Source organism: Clytia hemisphaerica, unplaced genomic scaffold (assembly GCF_902728285.1).
Source record: "Clytia hemisphaerica strain Z4C2 unplaced genomic scaffold, Clytia hemisphaerica genome assembly, whole genome shotgun sequence".
Classification (NCBI taxonomy): domain Eukaryota; kingdom Metazoa; phylum Cnidaria; class Hydrozoa; order Leptothecata; family Clytiidae; genus Clytia; species Clytia hemisphaerica.
In genome coordinates, this window is record NW_027103321.1 from 123,293 (window position 1) to 146,357 (window position 23,065).

Here is a 23,065-nt window from a genome sequence, read left to right on the forward strand (position 1 = left end):
TCATAGCCCGAAGAGTAGGAGTTTTACGCTCGAAACGAAGGAAAATATGACGTAGCCTAATTAGGTACCCGAAAGTAATTCTTTAGAATAAACCTGAAAAATGGGACTCGCCTTACAATTGATATAAAAATGGCTGGCTTGGTTGGAATTTTAATTTCTTTTTTCGATTTGATTTATCTAAATGAATTTGTAGAGAAGTATGGTTGAACGGTTTGAAAAATATTGGAAAAATTCTTGCAACTTATTATTACGGAAAATATAAAAAATATTTCAAAAATGTGATAAAATTTTCGTAAAAAATTTAATTTCATAATTCGGAATTGAACAAAGCAACGTTAGGATGCGCCAACGGTTTGCGTGATGAAGTTTTTTTGCCGGTGCTGGTGGTGTTTGATAATGATAAGGCTAAAGTACATTACAAAAATAACTTAATTACCTCACTAATGCAATTTCAATTTAAATTACATGAAAAATGATTCATTAAAGGTTTAGGTTTACATAAATGTTCCCTTTTCATATCATGTCTTATATCAAGCCAGTGGCTCCTATTGTTATATTGTTCGATTTTGTGCTGAATAAACAAAAAATTGTTTTCTTTCCCTTTTCCTAACCAATCTTGCTCCACATCAGTGTCAATTCAATGTGAAAAAGCTTGTTGAGTAAGCAAACGATCAAACTCTGGGTACGAGATTGGAAAATGATATCAACCTAAACAAAACCATCAAAATAATGCGAGTTTTGACCTACTGCTCAACCGTTCGTGGAGTTTCTTTTAATAAACGTAAAGCCGAGATGGATCCATGTCCCAATTACGATCAGTGCCTTCATTTCCAACATTAATACTACAGCAATAACATCGAATAGTTTTTTGAAGTGGAATATATTTAGCAGGGCGGTGTCCAGGTAAACAAAATTCACAGCAAGTGTATGTTAATATACGTTGAAATTCCAACCAGTCGTCTGCAAGATGGTTTAGGTAGTCCTTCCGAATGGTGTTCAATCGGTTCAAGATGAAATCGTAGTCTTTTTCATTGTACACTTGTCTGGTGAAAAGTTCGATCTTCGGATTCCAGTAATGGGGAAGATGTTTATCTTTCTCAAAAACGGCTAATAATTTATCCATGAGCTTTTTATAAAAACAAATAGTGCGCTCTTGTCTTCGTTTTTCACGGAGTGCTTCCTTCTTCTCTTCCTCCTCTCGCTGTATCGCTTCTTCACTTCTCCGAATGGCTTCAGGATCTTGTAAACCTAAGTTGTCGTAGCCCGATCGACTTGGATTTGAATTTTCGGTGTCATCTGCAATCAAGGGCGAGTCTTCACTTGATGAGGAAGTGTCTTCATCTTCGTCAATCATTTCAAGAACTATACTCCTCGAAGTCAAATTCGACATCGGAATCATTTCCGGTGAGGTTTCTCTCCTATGATTATTTCTCTCCGTGCTTGCTCTTGAATTATATCCAGGAAGATGGATCTCAGTATTCCAAAAAGCAGATTCTGTTGATTCGGTGACAAGGAAAAGCACAGTTTTTAAGAAGTAGGACTGGACTTTATGGAACACCCCGTATTCGTCTGCTATGTTGTTAACATGTAACTTGATGGTCGCTTTGAAAGCTAGAAATGCTTCTTTTGCAATTTCTGGTAGAACATCGAACAGAATTGCTTCGGCCATCGAGAATGACATACGCCATTCTAAGACAGCATAATTGGCCAACAGCCCTTGCTCTGAAAATGAAAAGGATATAGATATGAGAGGATTCATTTTATCAGAGAACCGCATAGAAAGACAACATTTGATGGTAATTGATACTGTAGAACTGATTTTTTTCAGGCGTACTTTTGATGGACATCTTACCTTTTTCAATGACTGTCAGACCTTTGTAAGAAGGTTTAGGTACTATATGACAACCAGTTCGCTTGATTTTGTTGACTATCTCTTCGCTTGGCCAGTAATACGGTCTTTCTCTGTTCCGTCTCCTTTTTTTGAAAAAATCTAAAAGAATGATATGTTTATCCCTGTGGATTTTAAAGGTATTTGTACAATTGATGAAAAGATTGTTGATAAAATTTCACGCTAATTTTTAGAATCTTTTGATTTGACCAGTTCTATTAACTTAACGTAATATAAAATGAGTAGACTTTAGCAGTACTACAACTATCATCGATCAAAATGTCTAAATTAAACAAGCAGTTAGAAGGTAATATTTATGTGTATTTTAATGGGGAGACAAAGGTTTTTTAAAGAATAGAAGAAAATTACGTTGAAAATCGTCTGGAAATTGTGGGCAAAAAAATACCAAAAGTGAAATCGACATGCGTCATCTCTTCTCCATACTTTGGGCGTACAATAAGAGTTAGGGCGGGTCCATTCCTCTCGATGATGAATTCGTTGATTTGTAGTTGACCACAACATGTATTTTTCACGCACTCGCAGCAACACTGGCAGCATTCATTGGGATATTTTGTGATCGTCATGTCAGTGATATATTTTTGAACAGATGTCGACACGTTCAAAGTGTTACGAATTTGGTTGTAAACGGCAAGTTGTGACAGGTAGAAAGACACTATGATTTAATTCAAGCCAATATATCAAGCAACCCTAGTAATGGTATTTCAATATAAATGTTTATCCCCACTGTAGGAAAAAGTTCTACGTCGGGGCTGTGAGAGCGGTGTAACTATGGTGATGCTGGGAATGTGAGAACTGGAACTGATTGACTGACTTTCGCTGCTTTAAACAATTCTTACCTGTTCCATCTTGGTCTTGCTTTTGGAAACACAAATTGGTCCAAACATCTGTCAAGTCATTTCGATTCAATCTAAGCCAAACATAACCAGGCTCATCTTTCAAAGGAACCAATTCAAAAGCATTTCTTTGTCCACAACCAGGCTGTCCTACGTCTACATCACCTTATGATGAGAAGAATGATGAGAGATAAGACTCTTATATGTAAGGGTTTTGATAAAGCAGATCTCAGTGTACACCCAATACTGTGTAAATGGATAGTCTGGACTGGCCTGAGCGACATCCTAAGTATACCCTCAGTATAGGACTGTTCAAAATTTGAACGAGACGACAAAAAAAAAGGGATCGGGTTGCCATAGTAATACGTACCTGGAATCAGCATTAGATCGTGGTCAGACGCCAAAACAGATGTGGACGGTAGAATCTTGCCTGACTGTTCTCTCAAACTTCCAGTTGGCAAAACCTCAAATGAAAAGAGAGATTCTATTTGGATGTTGAGACGTAAAACGTGAACAGTTAGTTTTCAAATTAATTCTCGGCATCTGCTAATAAAAACTGTATTTTCGAGGGAAATGATTGATGATTTTTGAAAGGAATGAAAAATAGGAACTTTAGAACCCCCGGGCTCTAGACAGATCCCTCTGAAGCCTTTTACCGCAGCTGGCTTTTACCTTTACTCAAGTAGTTACCTTGAGGAATAGTTGAGGGTTTGCTGCATTGATCTCTTCCAACATCAAGGATATAAGTTCATCATTTGCAATGTGATCAATGAGATCATGAAACATCGGTGGTCGATTACCAGGTTCATTATATCGATGAATGGCTTCATACATTTGTATCTGGCTCATCCGTCGACAGTCGATTGGACTATATAGATATAAACAACCCATACATGTTTGAAAATCTTTGAAACACATTGATTCTTTACTTGTAGATGATATTTTCAAGGGATTTGGCGAACGTAACATTGGTTTGATACAACACCATTTCGTACATGGTTCCCAGCATAAACGGGAAAAGCAGCAACGACACATGATAATCAGGATAATTATTCCAAAACATGCTACAGCAGGATAGATAATGACATCTATTTCTGCATCCATCGCATCTTGTGGCTGTTCTCCTGACATCTTAGTAATAACAAGTTGATATTCTAGTACAAGATACAAGATATACCATAATACTAGGACTAGACTAGTATAGTCGTTGAATGAAAAACATCACACACCGGAAAATCTTACTAGAGTGGTAAAATCGGGAAACTGTATCTAGAACGATATTCTCAAATTTCAAAATTTCAAAATGTTATTTTCCTTCTCTCTCGCGCGCTAATTCCCGTGTGAACGTTTTACCGATTATACCTAGCCAGTACCCGACTCCTAAATTTTGTTGCGCGTGGTAAATAACAGACTTGTTTACAAGTCTATACTAGGACATGCTATAGTAAAACTATTCTTAAAGCTTAAGGGCTCTGACCATAGTCGGAAAATTGGTTTTAGTATTTGAACATAAAAGTTATGTTTTAAGTTCTTTTACACTTTCAACAAAGAATTACCTTTATAAATAGCTTTTTAATCAAATCCCTTCAGAGTAATTAAGAATTTAATTGCAGAAATGACGTTATGAACTTTAAAAAAACGTTAATAATATGTTGCATCAACTGTCCGCAAAGAATTGAACTATTTTAAATTTTGCGGAAAATTTTTCTAAAAAGATGTGTCAAAAGTTATGACTGTTTTTTTAAGCAAAATCAAGATGAAAAATTGATGAAAAACCACTATTTTGAAGATTTCGAGACAAAGAAGCATTTACAAAAATTTTCCGCAAAAATTTTTATTGTTTGGTAAAAGATACACCATCTACTGCGAAAAATTTTTCATAATGTTTTTTCTTCGCCGAAACTAAGCTCTTCAAAGTTGAAATACTCTTCCTCGCAAAAGTCTTCATTTTCTTCTTCATCAGATCTTTTCATTGCAATTTTTGAATTTTCAGATTCAGGAATAGTTTGTCTAACAGAAAATGTATAACATGCCATAGTTTTGTTGGTTACATCAGTCCAGAAAATACATTTCAAACACGGCAATTATGAAAAATTCACTATGGTCAGAGCCCTTAAGTCAACTACCATCTGGATTATGTTAACGATAATTTTTAATCGAAAACAACAAAGAAATTAAGTGCTTGAAAGAAGGGTTGTAAAAAAAAGCCATGAAACGGACATTACGCATTACCAAAATTTTGAAATATATTAAAAACATATGTAGAAATATGTACAGCTCCTGTCGTCAAAAAAATGATTCCTTGTTCAAAAGCTAAGTTCAACTAATGTAGCTCAATACTCTTTCTGATTGTGTGAAAGTCATTCAATCATCTTTGTCACTGCAATGTCAACAAACAAACGCAAACAACATGATTTGACTAATCCTACGTTCATGGTTCTCTTTTATCAATCTGCCAAATGATGATTTCTTAGAAAATCATATTATGTTTTTTGCCAACTTTAATTACACATTCCGCTTTTGGCACAGTATTTGTAATGTAAGTTAGAGTGAATCAAGTACTTGAGTGAATTGAATGTAAATGAAATGTTTTTAATTTTTTCAAGGAATGCAATTAAAACCATTTCTTCCTCGAACTAAGCTAACTAACTAAACTAAGAATTTTTTATTTAGAAATGTTGATTAGATCGCACTATTTACCCATCCCCTTAACTTATTATACAACTCTATGGTTGAGTGTGTTCCCCTTCTAAAATCCAGGGAAAACTTCTTGCGTACATTAACTTATCATTAAACTGTAAGGAATTTGTTTTTCTATGAGCATATAGTACATATAAAAATGAGAGATGCTGTTCTAAAGCTTTTTAGGGTTACTAGGTAGCATGAACACATCAATTTTTTTTCGTTAAAAGCTCATTAAATAGTAATTTTAAGTTTTATGACGTCATCAAGAATGGCATCATGCAGCACGTTTTCCTTAATTTCTCAAAAAAGACAAAAAATTTATTTTATGATAACAGGCAGTTCTGAAATCTGCATCTTAATACACTATGACCATACCTAACTCCCTCAATTTTCTGCGCCAAACTTATGTCCTTTTTTGGACATGCCATAAGTTACACGAGTCTTACCAAGAATATTCTTGGTCTTAACTATGACGTGTATTTCGACGAATTTCATAACTTCAAAATCAGTTTTTGGCCAATACCTTGAAATCGGCCTAATCTAAATTTTTTTACCCAGTCCTTTCCGTAACCATCTCGTCAATACGCTTTTTGAGCTGTATGATATGTGAAAATTAAGGGCTCTGACCATAGTCAGAAAATTGATTTTAGTATCTGAACATAAAAGTTATGTTTTAGATTCTTTAACACTTTTAACAAAGAATTGCCTTTATAAATTGATTTTTAATCAAATCCCTTAAGAGTAATTAAAAACTCAATTGCTAAAATGACGTTATGAACTTTAAAAAGACGTTGATAATATGTTGCATCACCTTCTTTTATAAAAAGTGCTAAGTTTTAATGGGTAAGTAACCTTTTTGCTTCGAACTTTTTCAAACTGTCCGCTAAGAATTGAACTATTTTAAATTTTGCGGAAAATTTTTCTAAAAAGATGTGTCAAAAGTTATGAATGTTTTTTTAAGCAAAATCCAGATGAAAAATTGATGAAAAACCACTATTTTGAAGATTTCGAGACAAAGAAGCATTTACAAAAATTTTCCGCAAAAATTTTTAATGTTCGGTAAAAGATACACCATCTACTGCGAAAAAATTTTCAAAATGTTTTTTCTTCGCCGAAACTAAGCTCTTCAAAGTTGAAATACTCTTCCTCGCAAAAGTCTTCATTTTCTTCTTCATCAAACTTTTTCAATGCAATTTTTGAATTTTCAGATTCAGGAATAGTTTGTCTAACAGAAAATGTATAACATGCCATAGTCTATTTGGTTACATCAGTCAGAAAACACATTTTAAACACGGCAATTATGAAAAGTTCACTATGGTCAGAGCCCTTAAGTAATGAATAATGGGAAGCGGTGGGAATATCGGGAAATAGGTCTTGGACTTGCCTTAACTCGCCTGAGCTATATTTCCTATGTCATACATAGACAACTGTTGTGCAAATTTAAAACCACCATGGCAGTGTTGTTTTAATGATATGCTGTTGAGTTGTTGTGATTTAATGAAGTTACAGTAAACTCCCGGTTATTAAGCTCCAAAGGAGGGAAAGAATTTACTTCGAATAACCAGGAGTTTGAATAACAAGGAATAGGCGGGCTAGCAATGTTAAACCATCATCCTCTCAAACTCGCCATAACGGACGGCTTAGCATACAAAATGTGATATTAGTTAAGGGGGTTTCCCTGGAGGGTCTTTGCTTTGGCTTAGCATGTACGATGGAACCGAAGCTGATACTAAAGTGTACGGAAGATACATGGACGACATTCTTCTCTCATTCTTCGTGGACATCAAATCAACGCCGTGTCGATAAGCTGAAAGAAATCGATACAAAAATATCACCCAAACCTTACACATGCACGTGATCTAGCAGTTTTCAATTCTTAGATTTGAAGATCATCCATCACGACGAATCTCTTCACGTGCACTTAAGTATAGATAAACCGACATTCGGACACTGACTTAACAATGAACTTCCACACGTTCGCACTGAAAAAATAAAAACGATCTGTAGTATATCCGGGGGCACTCGATTTCTTATCTAAACGACGGCATGTGCCGCCAAAGATTTGGCTTTCAAAATCTGGGAGTATATAATAGCAAGAATACTTTAAAATATAGCTTTTAAAGTATTCTTGATAATAGGAGCCATCCACTTAAGAAATAATGCACGTAGCCAGCACGCACGAATGAGGCCCCCCCCAGCGGTTTGCGTGATGGCGTGATTGGGACTTTTTTTTAGCGTGATGGCGTGATCAAGATTTTTGGCGTGATGCGTGATAGGGCAAAAATTTGAGGCGTGATGTGTGATTTGGGCTATTTTTCGCTATTGTGATGACAAATTTTAGCGATTTTCGTGATGCGTGATGGAGAAAATTTTTTGGCGTGATGGCGTGATTAGGGGTGCCGCTGGGGGGCCTCACGAATGATAATTTCATATCGTTATCATATCAAAGAAAAAATGAAGAATGCTAGGAAGGCACATCATTAAAGGCCCACTGTATCCATTCATCCTCTCCGATTTTTTGAAATTGTTACTCTCGGTTATCTGATATTCCGATGGCGGATTGGCGGCCGCCCACGCTAAAGCTCTAAAGGAGCGGGCCAATTTCCCATCGGAGAGGAATGATAGTCGGCCTTTGATGTGCCTTTGGCGTAAACCTATAAATATTTCGGTTGGACCCGCCAATCCCCGAAAACGAGGGGGCTGGGTTACCAGACCTCCCGCTGCAAAATTCTTGACGCGGTCTCGCAAAATCCCGTAATCTAAACCTTCCAGATGTTGAAAATTTTCCCGACCTTCAGAGCTTTAGCGTGTCGGATGAAAATTTCACCATCTGGGTGCTAGATTATACTCTCGGGTACCTAATAGCCGGGGGTTGGAATAAGCAGGGGGGTTGGAAAAAATCTCAAAATTTAATAAGCGGGGTTGGAATAAAAATGTCCTGGGCTGGGTGGAAAATGTTTATACAAAGGAGGCTAATTAACAGCAGAATTAAGACAAAAAAGGGAACTTTCAAAAACATTTTCCCAAAAATTAATAAGCGGGGGGGGGTTGGAATAAGATGTCCTGGGTGGAAAATTTTCGAAAAATTAATTAGCGGGGGGGGAGAGTAGTTGCCTAGTAGGGCGGCCGCCAAACCGCCATGTTATTAGATGGCGGAAAATACGATAAAATCGGGAAATCGGGTCTCAATCTAGTCAAAACTCAAAAAGAAAATGGCTGCCAACGCTAGGCAAAATTCCTCTGAATGGATGATCCATCCAAGCTTCGTTTTCAAGTCTTTCGAGGAAACTATTGCGAAACAGAATTTCTCACAATTTTCAGCAACACCGCATATCGTTCCTGAAAAGATTCTTGAGTCATTTGTTGATGAAGTAAGTCTTTTTTGCTTTTAAAATTTTCTAGTATAAATCAATTTTTATATATGTTTCTCCACTATTACTTTTCTTCTATCTTCATTTGGATTAGGTTTTTCTTTCACATACCACTATTTAAATTCCCTTTAACTTTTTGCTAAATTACCCTCTGTTTCGGAATGATTAAAAAATCAAAAATACCAAAAAAATCGTAAATATACACAATTAACAAAAATATTCTTAACTTTTTTTCGTTTTTATCAGTTTGAGTTATTTATCTATCAATACTTTTCTTTTTCTAAAATGACAGATATTACAGGGTATAGACAAAACGCTGAACGGCGGAACGACGGAATGCCGGAACCGGAATAGCTGTTCCGGCCGGAATAGCTATTCCGCGGAATAATGATTTTTTTTTATATTTTGTATTCCGCGGAATATGATTATATATTTTTTTCCATCTGGGCCGCCAAGTCAAGCGGAAGTCAAGCTAACGAAGGTATGACATCGCTGAAAACATTCTATAAAGCACGGCTAGAAGTTGGTCCAGTGGTTTAAAGCGTTGGTTTCACGCATTAGGGGTCCCCAGATTGAAGCGGGTCAAAGTCACCTTTAAAATTTTTATCCAGGTTTTGATGTTTCATGTTTTTTTGGGTGCAGATTCCGAAAAAATAGGTCTGAAGTCCTGAAAAGTTGACGGAAGGGCGCCATGAGACCGTAAAGGACCCGTACGGGACCGTGAATGACCCCCTCCCCTAGCGCCGGACTGGGTAGGTCTCACGACTTAAAACTTTCTGGAGACGTCAAGCATATCGAAGGGGGGAGCATACCAAATTTCATCACTCCACTGTTACCGGTCGCCGGGCTACGGGCCACGCAAGGTACGCTGCAGGACGTCCCCGTACGGACGATTGCCGGGTCGTACGGCGTTTTTAGCCGGTCAAATTTTCCGTGAGGTATAATTAATCTAGTTCTATCTTAGTTATATCTAAGGGAAACACTCAAACATAAAATCCCAAACAACACCCCGGGAAAGGTGTATTAGAATGACTTCACAAGCGAGTGCACGAGTGCATTCCTTTATATACCATACGAAAAACAGCCAGTGAGGTAGCCGATTGCTGATTATAGGTGATTATGGGTGATTATGGGTGGTAATGGGTGATTATGGATGATTATGTACATAGATATACCCTCAGGGGTGATAAAAGAGAATTATAATAAAAAATCATATTCCGCGGAAAATAGCTATTACAAAAAATAAAAAAAAAATAAAAAAATGATATTCCGCGGAATAGCTATTCCGGCCGGAACGGAACAGCTATTCCGGTTCCGGCATTCCGGCATTCCGCCGTTCTGCGTTTTGTCTCCACCCGATATTACATATCTTCACTATATATAAGTAGTCGAAGGACGAAGCTGGCACTCTCTAACTGTCTTTAATAGTTCTGGTGGGGGAAAAAGAAAACTACCGAGAGGTTCCCTCTGACGCCATCATTCAAATCACAAAGTGGAGAGTATCCACAGAGATTTTCTGACTTGCTTGTTAAAAGGGGTCATAAACATAATAGGAGGACCCTTCTGGTGCTCCGGAAACTTTCTTCTGGCAGTCTGGAGCAGCTAAAAAAAGACAATTTTTCTCTCCGGAAAGCTTTGGAGCTCTCCAGTGCTCCCAGAGTAAGTGATTTTTATCATGTTCTAAAAAACCGTTTGAACATAGTTACAAAAAATATTTGTCCCCAGAGGTGATGGACACTTTGTTGGTCAAATAAAATACTTATACAGTCTTTGAGGATGATGTTTCAGCCATTAATGAAATGAATTTCTCACATTAGCTATATTTGAAAGCATCACTGGTCGAAATATCGAAACTACCATGAGTTGGCTGATTATTTTAAAATATGAGTGTAGCGGAAGTGCACTGGAACGTTCTGGAGCTCTGGTGCAGACCAATCGCCGAAAATTGTGCTCCAGAATCTTCCGGTGTTCCGTAGCACGAAAAAAATGGAATTTTTTTCTCTGGACGTTTCCGGAGCGTCAAGAGTGTCCTGTCATAGCCAGACCTGCCAACTTGAAATGTTCATTTTGTGTGAGATAACAATTTTGAAGCAAAATCCGAAATCTTAGCCCAAATTTTCCTATTTTCCCATGTCATAAATCAGAAAAATTTTTCCAAAAGATCAGAAATCTGGGAAAATTTTTTTTCAAAAATGCATGAGAAATCAAACTTTTGAAAAATTGCGTGAGGCAGTGTTGGAATGTGTGAGTCTCACATACAATGCGTGAGAGTTTGCACCTCTGCATAGGTTGCCATAGACAGGAGACCTGTCCTGTATTTTTGTAATCTGATGTTTACAGGACAGGTAGATTACTGCCTCAAAAAAATTACAGTGGGAAATTCGAATTTAGCGCTGTCCTAACTTACTAAAATCAAAACCTAATTTCAGAACTTGCGCTTTCTCTAAGAAAGTGTGACCAGTAAAAGAATAACACAATTTGATTGGTTATGTTTTCAACCGTTATTAGGATCTGGGAAATTCAAACTCTCAGCCTATACCCTGATCAGTATATAAAATAAGAAATCATAGCATGGATCTCCAGGCTAAGGTTGCCATAGGGTGCTTTAAGCTATCACAGGCAAAAAAATTTGAATATGGGAAAGAATGTTGCTTTTGTTTTCGAAAACCCACTAAGCTTCTGATTGGTCAAGCGCTGAAATTCTATTATAATATCACATGACTTAGGCAGCTAGGAGGATTTCCTACCAAACTACGGCACACTTTTCAGCAAAAGTTTGACATCTAGCCCTTTGTTGGGCATCAAATTTGGGGGATTTAGAATTTGGTTTATGGTGGGCAGATATTTTTTTTATTTTTCAAATTTTGGGGAACTAAAAAAGGCTGATGGTGCAAGGAGATTTATGAGGGGGGGTTGATTTTTTGTCTTCTCACATTCAAAACTATAACCATGAGATATTTAATCTAGTTCAGGATTTAGAAAAACGTTCACCATTTTTAAATATTTCAACAAATTGATAGCTTAGTTATGCTTTCAATTCACACATGTAAAAAGCAAGATTCCTCTGCATAACTACAAGTCAAATTATTATATGCACCCGATCAATCGAACTTGTCAAACAAATCAAACTGATTGAACTCCATCGCACTCCATCGCACGATCAGAGTTTGATTGAAAAATTTCTGCACATTCTTTGAGGATCCTTGTTGAAATGCCATCTGGAGCGCTGGCTTTGTTTGGATCTAGATCCTTTAAAAGTTTAAGAATGCTGTTAGTGAAGGTAATTTGTCTGATTGCGGGTCGTTGATTTCAGGTGAAATTCCGTCGTCTACAGAGAAAATGCTTGCAGATTGTTTGTTAATGTTTCTGCAATGTCAGAATCCTCTGTTTGGAGGCGACCATTGTCAAGTAATGGGCTAACTGGGGTGATATTTGTCTTTTTTGATTTAATGAAAGAGAAGAATAGTTTGCTGTTCTTTTTGTCATTTATTATATATTGTCTCTGATGTAGTTGTTGTATGTGTTGTAAGGTGCTGTGGTATAGTGGTCATTGACCTTGGTTGCTGCACAAATGACTGACGTTCGATTCCCACTCGCAGTGGTTCCCTTGGGAAGTGAATGAACTTCGCCCGGGTCAACCCATGCCATAAGAGGGGAATTGGGTTGTCAGTCCAAGGTGCTGACGGGGCACTCATTGAAAGTATCTATAGTTGCGAAAATAGGCCTCAAAGCCTCCTGCAACTCAACCAAATAGAAATAGAAATAGAAATTGTTACAGGTCTGTCTTGCTGCTTTTTCTGCTTCTAAGTATTTATGTACTTTTGATGACATCATGACTTTATTGTAGACGTTATATAAATTAGATGATATTTGATAGAAGTCTTTCAAAGTCACACTCGATGGCCACGATGGCTAGAGAATCCTACTTTTATTTTTATTTCTCTTTAAACAAATTATTTGTGGTTAAAAAAGCACTGCAAGGTCCTCTTTTTAACCTACCCCTTTTAAATATATAGTTTCGTCTGCTGTCTTCGCTCAAGCTAATGAATTGGTGACAAGTCGAACGGCCTGGGACCGCTAGTGTTATTAGTATTAATGACTCCTTTGCACACTATGAATATATTTTGTTCATTTCAATAAATCAAGGTTTTTTTCTAATGATACTTGCAGCTCCATCGTTACACCTTTGTCTTTTGGGTCTTTCAAAATTCTGTCGCGGCTTGACAACACAAAAAGGATTTTTTATTTCGGAAAGAAAAACATTTGGTCACACAGGGTCATAATTTATTCAATTTTTTTTCAATTTTTTTTCAATTTAGCTCAAGTTCACTTTGAATAAATTCAGATAATTGAGTAGGTGTCTCTAGGTACCAGTTACCATTGAGCCAAACCAAACTCCAAACATAAAAAGACAAGGTTTAGCAAGAAAGTACTAAGTATGGTTAAGGATCATACATTTTAGTCTAGACTGGAGTGTCATAACCACTAAAAAAAATTCGCTCTATAAGATCTATCTGGAGAACCTAGAAGAAAGAAACTATAGAAGGGTAACATCGAAAACATAACAACAAATATAATATTAGGTGCAAAGGAAGCAATAATCTAGCTGAAGTATAAATAAAAGTTGGCTGAGAACCCGGTTCGTTGTACAGCACCCGAGCGATCCCTTCTAAAGGAAGAAAAAACTCAGGTGTCATCTATTTTAGGCGTACAACTTTTCGCGAGCAGAAACTTTCACGAGGTCAAAAAATCGTTTTTTCGCAAATTTGCGACATTTACTTGAAAATCTGACAATAGAATATTTTTTCCCGACGATAAACTATTAAGATATTACGATGAAATATTATATACGAAAAATGGCCTAGAGGGAAATACTTCTTGAGCGAAAATTTGTACGCCTAAAGTACATGAGTTTCCAAACATGCCTTTTCGATTTGTGCAATCACTTCGACTGTTTGAGAAAAATAAATGTAGGGTTGAGTTGGCTTATTTTTCGCGTGACAGAATAATTCCGTTCCTTCCTTCCTATTAACTATAACCTGAGTATGCTTGGATTCCAGAAGACCCTGTATTCATTTTAAAAGATGTTTCAAAGATTACATAATATTTTTTGATTTTTATTATAGAGTGGTTTGCGGTGTTATCGTGTTAAATGGCTGGATAGTTGGCTATCAGAGCAACACATCTCGGCTTCCTTCCCTCATTTGATCACTGAATATTGGATCAACAAACCTATAAACGATGGAGAGTACCAATCATTCCCAGGCCCTTCCAACAGAAGCACCAATGTATCGAATAATGACTCTACAACAGAAACAAACGAACAACAACAACAAGTTTTGTCGCAAAATATTCAAACCGTGACCAACAACAATGCGGCTGAAATGAATGCCACCTCTTTGAACACCAATGAAAAACAAACTTTAGCAAACATTGAGAACACCACTGATAAACCATTAGAAAATTCAGGCGTGACTTTGAATATCACAAATTTGACGGGTGTTTCGCAAGATATTTCTCATAATAATATATTCAATGAAGAGAATAAAACAGTGGACCAGCAGCCTCCTCATTCTCTCCCCACAAAACAAGAACAAACCCAAACACAAAAAGACAATACAGAGCACCAGCAAAATGAGGATCAACATTTACTTTCAAAAGAAGGCGCCGATTTCATGGTTGAGAGTCTTCATTTACCAGATCGTGTTGGTAATTCTCACAAAGGACAGCAAGATAAAGCCCTGGTTACACTTCTTCCAAAACCAAACAATGAATCTGTCTTTGTTATCGGTAAAAACTTCAATAATTTTACGGAAGATAGCAAGGGTAAATTAAAACAAAGTAATTCTGGTTTTCAGAAACTTCCTCCAGCGTCTGTTTTTAACCAACTTCAACATTTCAACAACCAACAAAATCAAGCGCCCAACCCGCCCCAGCCCAATCAACAACAGCCTCAACAAATTCAACCACAATCACAACAAACTTTACAGCAACAACAACAAGGTATTTTATCCGTCATGCAACAATTATCCAATCAAACTCAACAAATTCACCAACAAAATATTTCCATTGAAATTGCTCGCAACCTTGGTGAAAAACGTCCCCATATGGAGATGCAAGGCGCTAATGGTGAAAAGAAGACAAACACTCGGAAGCTAGCCAAAAAAGAACCGAAGGAGAAACAACCAGTAGAGTGTGACATTTGTGGAAAAATGATCTCCTCCCGTAAAAACCTTCGTGTTCATAAAACAGTTCGTCATTTCAAAAACGGTAGTTTCGCTTGTGAGATTTGTGGGCGGAAATTTGCGTTGAATAGAGATTTACAGAGACACATGCCTTTGCATACGAACGAGAGGAAGTATACTTGTAAATATTGTGGTTTACAGTGTAAGCAACCTGGACATTTGACCAAACATATGCGAACACACACTGAGGTGATGAACTGGAGGTGTGATTGTTGCTTCAAGAACTTTAAAGTACAAGCAGATCTCAAAGAGCACTGTTTCAATGAACATAGTGACATCAAAGATAAGAACTTGACTTGTTCTGTGTGTAAGGAGAAATTGAAACTACCTAATTCCGTCTATCTTCACAGCTTGAGACATTCAGGTGTCCGCGAACATGAGTGTCCTATATGCAAAGCTACCTTCAAACTAAAGCAGCATTTACAAGTAATTTTGTTACATTTTTCAACTTTATTTTTTCGAAACGTTTTCCAGTCTGCTTTTCTACTCGAGTCAAAACTTGCAATTCGTGTATGTATTTATTTCTTATATGTTGAGAGACGCTTATCAGGGATATCCTTTAATTGCGTTTGGTCACCTTCATTTGCATTTTTTGGTATATACCGTAATCTCCGCCGATCAGCCTTTTCAGCGAAAGAAAAAAAGCTAAGCTTCTTCTATTTAGGAATTTCGCTGACCGCTTTTAAAAAAACACGTGGCAAGCAAGGAAGCATTCAAAATCCACAATTTACTCCAATACAAATATCATTTGTAAGAATTATTTTTTTTGACAGGTTCACGTCAAGACACACGATAAGCCGAAAGAGACGGAGAAAGCCAAGTGTCATATCTGCGAACGCGTATTCAAGTCACGCACTATCTGTGACCGTCACATTGCCAAACATACTGAAACAACAGCTGAAGAATTTCAAGCCAACAAGAAATTATTGAAACAGGAGAGAAAATTACGGAAGAAAGAATTAGCTAGACAAATGATAATGGATCAAAGGCTAGTTGATCAAGGATTGCTCGATCAAAAGATGGTAGAACACAGTCTAGTGACGGACGATTCAGATTCAGACGATCCGGACAAAATGTCCGGTAAACGAAAACAGCGAAAACCAAATAAAGTGATACGCCGGTTCAGCCAAGACTTACAAACAAAACTAGTTGCAAATCAACAAAGTGGTGAGCAACATAGCTGCACTTATTGTAACGAGACATTTGAATCCATCGCACTTTTGAACTCTCATATTGAACAGCATATCCACCAACAAGAACCCAAAGAAATCGATAAATCCAGTGAACTCGCTTTGTTTACATTAAACCAATCTAGTGAACAGGACGTTAGTGGTAAGAAAATGGTGAGCGTCTTGATGGGCCATATGAACGAGGTTACGTCACCGAAAGGTTTGACACTCCCTTCAGCTGTTGATCAGGATGATGCTTCAAAAGAAACTGAAGAGTCGGCTATTGTGGAGATCGTTTTTATGAAGAATACTTCGGATACTCCATAAGATAGATTTTTCCAACCTTCCTTCTTCAATGAATGGATGGGCATTATTAAGAAAGGGAAATGTGGCTCTTCCAGAAAAAATCTTGGGGTTCAAGATATCTATCAGGAGTAAATTTCGGTGCCAAGGTGTGAAAAAATCGAATTGTCCAGGGAAGATCAGGGAAAAATATTTTCTCAAACTCCCCCCCCCCGCCGGATTTTCTTTATGAAGAGCCCATCAATCAAAGAACGGCCTGAACCCAGAAAGAGCGCTCTCAATCATTATTACTTGAAGTTTCCAAATATTTTTTATCTCAAATTTATGCCCCATTTCGCAGGGAATTGATTTATAAGAGGAATACTTTAGGCGTACAAACTTTCGCGTGCAGAAACTTTCGCGAGGACGAAAAATCGCGAAATTCACGACATTTACTTTCGCGAATTTAACGGAAAAATATTTTTCGCGAGCATAAACTTTCGCGAATGAAGACGTCAAATTGAGAATTTTCACATAAAATAATGGCTTAGAGGGACAAATACTTCTTGGATCGGCTTGAAATATTTGTCCTTTGACTTATTAGTCTTTTAGCAGGCTAAAAAGTGCCATAAAAGTTACATTTTATACAAAGTTTGAAGTTTTACAGATTTTCTATTTTGTCAAGAACTTTTCGCGAGCATAAACTTTCGCGAATGGCCCTCCCTAGAATTTTTAAAGACATTTACTTTCGCGAAAAGGGCCAAAATTCGCGAAAATCGCGAAAGTTTCTGCTCGCGAAAGTTTGTAAGTACGCCTAAAGTAGTGGGAATTTAAGACATGAAGAACTTTGAAATGATTGTTTGTTTGGATAAAACTCCTAAAATAAATCATTATTTTGAATAAATATTTATTTCTACTTTTTTACAGCCTATAAACTGCATAAAGTTGTACAATTTTTTTATATAATTAGCTATTTATTGAAAATCCATTATTTAGTCGGAAAAAGTTGATAAATTACGTCGAATTTGAGAACAACTCGAAACCTTCGAACCTTTATTCTTTATTGAAAATTATTATTATCTCTAATTTTTTCCCAAAAGTACTTTTTCAAAAGTTTTAACTTCAACATACGGCAATGGCAACTCGTGGCCCCGAGTATGTAGATCAGCGATTTTTGCGAATTCTCAAGATACATTTGATATATGATGAATTCACGAGGCTTCAATGTACCTATCACACCAAAAATTAAGTTTCTTGGATAAAAGGATACGGAATTCATTTTTTTCCTTTTCCATATTCATACGAAAGGTTTTGCAAACACTTGTCCAAAAGTTTGTTTTGAATTATCTTTGCAACGGTGAAAATGGCAAGCAAAAAGAAGAGTGCATATTTAAAGCGAGTGGACTTTGGTTTTTTTTATTTTTTTGCACAGAGATGCGTATTAGCATGGTATTAGCAATGCCGAAAATATGAGCAAATTCGATTTTTGAGAACTAGTTTTCCGGCCGAAAAAGACAGAACTACGTCGGATATCGCCTTTTTGTTGATTTTATTTTTTTTTGCTTGTTGTAACATGGTTTAATTATCAATAAAAACCGAAGACTAAAGCTTTTTTTCAGTTGTGATGAAGTTTTTATAAGATGCTCACATAATTGGTTATTCAAAACAATAGAGATGACGCGTTCTTTAGAAAATTATAATAAAAGTTTTTGTTTGAATAGTTAACGACCAATCCAATGAAAAAAATTCTTGTAAAATGTGCAACTTGACCCCTTTTTTTAAATTCGCCAACAGCCAAAAACCGGTTCGTATTTCTACTGGAAATGTTATCGGAGTTTTTGATTTTTCTAAAGAGCGATGCATTGTGAAATTATTACAATAGAAATCCACGAGGAAATTCTATTGTAATACTCCCGAAACAATCCCACAATGCATTGCTTTTTTAGAAAAATCAACTTGGATGATGAAGCTAAATTTTTGAAAAAACAAACAAGTTTCTCTGGGTAAAAAATCCCAGAAAAATAGTTTTATGGTATTTTACAAAATTTCGTTATTGAAGTCTGTGTCTCAATATAATTTGCAGCATAGATAAAAAAGGCTGTAACTTTTGATAGAATTTAAATTAGGCAGTGGTTTTGTGCTCGTTAAAAAGATAATCGGAGATAATCGCATTTATGACTTTAAAAAGATGTTAAAATATATTGCGTCACCCCGGAGGGGGGGGGGGCAGTGGGTTTACCAACTGACGGTATGTGCGGCGAAAAAAATGGCTTTTAGAATCGCACCCTTACAGTGCAGAAAAAAATCGGTGAAATTCATACCCTTACAGTGCATTTTTTCAAATTTTAAACTCTTTTAGAGCAAAAAAAATCAACATTTTCGAGCAAAAATTTGCAATTTTTCCCAGATTTGCTGAAATTTCCACCCTTACAGTGCATTTATCAAAAGTCCACCCTTACAGTGCATTTCTGATATTTTGATAAACATACCCTTAACCGCCGCACATACCCGTCGGTTAATTTGCCTGACTGCCCCCCCCCCCGGGTGCATCACCTTCTTTTATAAAAAGTTCTAAGTTTTAATGGGTAATTAACCTTTTTGTTTCGAAGTTTTTTCAAACTGTCCGCAAAGAATTCATGATATTCATGATGTAATCTTTTATACGGAAGCACACAAAATAATCCGGGACTAGTGGCAAAATTTGCCACTATTGTTTTGTTATCTTGCCACTAGTTCCGGGTTATCTCGGGTGCTTTCGTATGAAAGATTACGTCATGAATATCATGAATTGAACTGTTTTAATTTTTTCGGAAAAATAAATTTCTAAATTAATGCATCAAAATTTATGGCTGTTTTTCTTATGAAAAATTGGGATGAAAAATTGGTCAAAAAGCACTCTTTTAAAGATTTTGAAGCAAATAAGCTTTTAGAAAAATTTTCCGAAAAACTAATTTTAGTTCGGTAAAAGATACACCATCTACCACAAAAATTATTTCAAAATGCTTTTTCTTCGCCGAAACTAAGCTCTTCAAAGTTGAAATACTCTTCTTCGCAAAAGTCTTCATTTTCTTCTTCGCCAAATTTTTTCATTGCGATTTTTAGATTTTCAGACTCACGAATAATTAGCCTAACAGAAAATGTATAACATGTCACAGTTTTGTGGGCTACATCAAGTAGAACTTTATCTTTTGTAAGTGGCAAATATTAAAAATTCACTATGGTCAGAGCCCTTACGATGTTGGAAGGGAACGTCGCGCAGGAAAAGTCAAGTTTACTAAGGAAAGTTCATTTTTCTCCTTCATTTTTTTGAATTTTTTTTCTAGAATTATACTGCTCTGAATTTTCTTTTCAACAATATATAATATGTTAGTATTGAAGGTTTCGTTGAAATATAGGAAGCAAAACAAAAATTAGTGCACATTTAAAGCGAACAGACTTTAGTTTACATACAGTCTGGATATCCAGGCTAACTATTTACATGAAAATAAACATCATAAATACAATGCTCGCAATTAAAATCGTAAAGTAAGGTGGTGAAATCTTGGACGATGCTGAAATTAGAAAAGAATTTTGATATGGGTCACTGCTACCAACCATTTTAAACTAGTAAATGACGTCAACAGAATGCGTCATTTTTGTGCAAAACGGGTACCTTTCCTTGATATAAGCAAATCTTCCCTAGCCTTCGAGGAAAAATTCTAAAAAAACTCCCCCCCTCTAGAAGGGGCGTTTATTTGAAACAAGTAGCTGTAGGGGAGAATCATGTGAAAGAAAACTTGAATATGTGTTAATAATTGTATTGTATGTTCTATATTCAGACTAATTTTGACCCATGGTAGTCTTGAACTTACCATTTCTGTCTCTAAGACAAAGGGATCCGGCTTTACAAACTGGTGGTCCTTCCTTTTTCTTTTTGATATTTTCGATTGATTGTTTGGCCTGTTGGAGGCTTCCACCCATCACGCGATAGATCGTCATACTTAATGTCTCTCCATTGTCCATGTTGTGTGCATCAAAACTCGCTTCGTTCAAAACAATCCCTTTCAATGTGATCTTCCGGTGTTTACTCTTTTTCTACAGATAATTTTTTTTTTACGTATGCTTAATTACCTAGACTACAATCATGGCCGTAATATCCGAGACAAAAGTAGAATTATCTGCAAACTTTTAAAAACCACAAACGATTTTTAAATCCTTTATTGACAAGCTTTGGGAATGTGAGTTATAACACTGACATTTAACATTAGACTTACATTTACGTTCCAAACAGGCTAAGATCGAAGCCAATAAACCCCACCCAAATCAAAATATCTACTAAAGTCCGTCTCAAAGGTAAGTGAACACTTTACTTTTTGAACAATTTCTTTAGAACAATGTTAAAAGTTATACACCGTTGGAAAGATACTCTCGAAGTGAATTATTTGAAGGGTTTGAAAGATTGAAAATTTTTATAAAATCAAAATTAGAGGGAGAAGAATTTTTCTACTATTTCCAAAATCATCAAGTGACATTTTTAGATTTCTCTTTTTAATTTTTTAGTTTCAAATCTGTTCCAATCCAATTCTCTGTCTTACCCTTGGGACTATGGTTCTTTCCCCAACTGGCTTCGAGACAACAAGACAAGTTTGACAGTTAAAGCATTTGCAGTTACTTTAGAAACGTCAAAATATTTCAATACTGTCATAATTTTCCCAGGTTATTACTGGCCGCAGCTGATTGGTTTTACCCCGACCCCCTGCTCGTAGAATTTTAGCATCATGTTTTTAAATGTTTTTTTTGAATTTTGAAAAGACCCACTCACCACTAATTCATCAATCTCTCCTCTTGTCAGATAAAGACCTTTGGTAAACGATGATGCCGATAATACGAACCAAAACGATCTCAGCTCCGGTCGTGTATCTCTAGTGAACCAATCAGTGTCCAGGAGGAAATCCACTTTTGATTGGCCGCTCGATGGACCTTTATATTCACATCTCCGATGGAGGGTAAAGTCGATGAAGATTCGATCGAAAACTTTTGAGTAGGTTTGAAAGAAAGAGTAAGATTCTTTGTAACACGGTGGTGAGGCGGTTATCAGGTAGGTCTTTTTCCAATCATTTTCCATTCGATCACGAAGGTCGTGAAGAAAATCGCTCATAAAGGGATTGGCGCTCGAATGTAATGACAAGTTGATTCCATCCAAGATGATGTCTCTGGAATTAAAAAAAATCAGTTAGGGTGGTGAATTTCAGTAATTTATGCAAAAAATGGCACGTACAAAATGGAAAAACATTAGTATAAATAAAATAAAATGGTAAGAGTATCATTAAATAAATAAATCCAATTTTATTTCTAAAAACGAAAAGAACTTACTGCCCGAAGGTTCTGGTTGAGTAACGCCAGTTCCCAAGAAAAGCAAACCAAATCTGTTTTGAGAACTCCAACGCTTCAGTTCGCGAGCTGAAAATGATATGATAGCCCAATCCTCCAATGTCTAAGAGAATCTTGACTCCATTGACTTGACAATATCTGATATCGTCTTCCATGGAGGGACATTCGAGGTATTGGTATTTAGCGTACCATGCTGAACGACGTTGGTGACAATGATTGGCGAAATTCAAAGCAGGCATTGCAGCTGTATAGAAGAAACAAACTTCCTTGATTAAAAGCCTTCAGTACTAAAAAGCACAAGTTTAGTTGTTTAATTTCGAAGAAAATTTCTTTAGTCAAGGTTTTTGAGTTCTCATGCACTTTAAAGGCTTTTTTGATAAGAGTGATATCGTTTGCTTACTCGTCAATTTTAATTTACAAGCTTTTTGAATTGACACGGATGTGGAGCAAGATTGGTCAGAAAGAGGAAAAGAAAAACATTGCTTATATATCAGCATAATATAGGCAGGATTTACTATGAGTTGAGTTTTAAGAGAATTAAATTAGATATTTACCAAGTTTTCCATTGAAAGAACAATGTTGGACCCCTCTCAAGATGATGACGTCATAGATGCCTCGATCACAAAACGATTTCAAACTTGCCTCTTGTGCCTTTACCCCAAATTTATTGTACGCTTCATTTTGTCCCCAAAATAGACCAACCTTTGGTTCCAGTTTTGCACCTAAGATATCGAACAATAAGAAGAACAATGTGGAAGAGTCACCCGGATACTCGTATGTCCTTAAAAATATACATTTTGTGTCTATAATAGAAATGATAGCAATACCCCAGACTCAAAAATATTTTTAAATAGGCTCACCATTCAATGAAGAGTTTGTGCAGAAGATGATCAAAAATACCAAAAACATTTTTGAGGAATTGTTGTGTCAGATTTTCTTTCTTACCCCTCTTTAGCATCATTGATTGTGCACAATTGTATTTATACCCCTTCACTCTATAAACCGGAAGTTGTTAAGAATTAATTAACAATGTGATGATAATTAGCTCAATCAAAGAAATTATAAATTATTAGCGTTACATACTTTCGATTGTTGGAACCTTTCCAAGAAAATTTGAAAGGAAAGTTTTGCAAAAAGCACTTTCGAATATCTTTCTTCGAAAATATAATTCAAAGAAACTTATGTAACATTGTCATATCCG

At 36.3% G+C, this 23,065-nt stretch overlaps 3 protein-coding genes across 4 annotated transcripts; 1 reads left to right on the forward strand and 2 right to left on the reverse strand.

The window, feature by feature from the left end:
• Positions 1 to 204: 204 nt before the first annotated feature.
• Positions 205 to 3,897, reverse strand: LOC136815018 (uncharacterized). Of its 2 annotated transcripts, XM_067071455.1 has the most exons (6): positions 3,433 to 3,897; positions 3,113 to 3,206; positions 2,746 to 2,907; positions 2,258 to 2,561; positions 1,853 to 1,990; positions 205 to 1,722 (listed from the first exon to the last, which is right to left on the reverse strand). In XM_067071455.1, exons 1-5 carry the CDS (start codon positions 3,871 to 3,873, stop codon positions 1,888 to 1,890), a joined length of 1,104 nt encoding a protein of 367 aa, XP_066927556.1. In that variant the 5' UTR covers positions 3,874 to 3,897; the 3' UTR covers positions 205 to 1,722; positions 1,853 to 1,887. The 2 variants fall into 2 exon arrangements, with proteins under 2 accessions (XP_066927556.1, XP_066927562.1); XM_067071461.1 differs by lacking the exons at positions 205 to 1,722; positions 1,853 to 1,990 and having other exon boundaries at positions 2,505 to 2,596.
• Positions 3,898 to 8,615: 4,718 nt separating this feature from the next.
• LOC136815102 (uncharacterized) lies at positions 8,616 to 16,621 on the forward strand. Its single transcript, XM_067071543.1, has 3 exons — positions 8,616 to 8,798; positions 13,925 to 15,469; positions 15,817 to 16,621. The coding sequence occupies exons 1-3, from the start codon at positions 8,640 to 8,642 to the stop codon at positions 16,537 to 16,539; spliced, it is 2,427 nt and encodes an 808-aa protein (XP_066927644.1). The 5' UTR covers positions 8,616 to 8,639; the 3' UTR covers positions 16,540 to 16,621.
• A 3,209-nt stretch (positions 16,622 to 19,830) lies between these two features.
• LOC136814980 (uncharacterized) lies at positions 19,831 to 22,773 on the reverse strand. The gene is made up of 6 exons (XM_067071412.1): positions 22,725 to 22,773; positions 22,419 to 22,586; positions 21,847 to 22,108; positions 21,296 to 21,686; positions 20,346 to 20,568; positions 19,831 to 20,045 (listed from the first exon to the last, which is right to left on the reverse strand). Exons 1-6 carry the CDS (start codon positions 22,771 to 22,773, stop codon positions 19,969 to 19,971), a joined length of 1,170 nt encoding a protein of 389 aa, XP_066927513.1. The 3' UTR covers positions 19,831 to 19,968.
• Between the last annotated feature and the right edge of the window lie 292 nt (positions 22,774 to 23,065).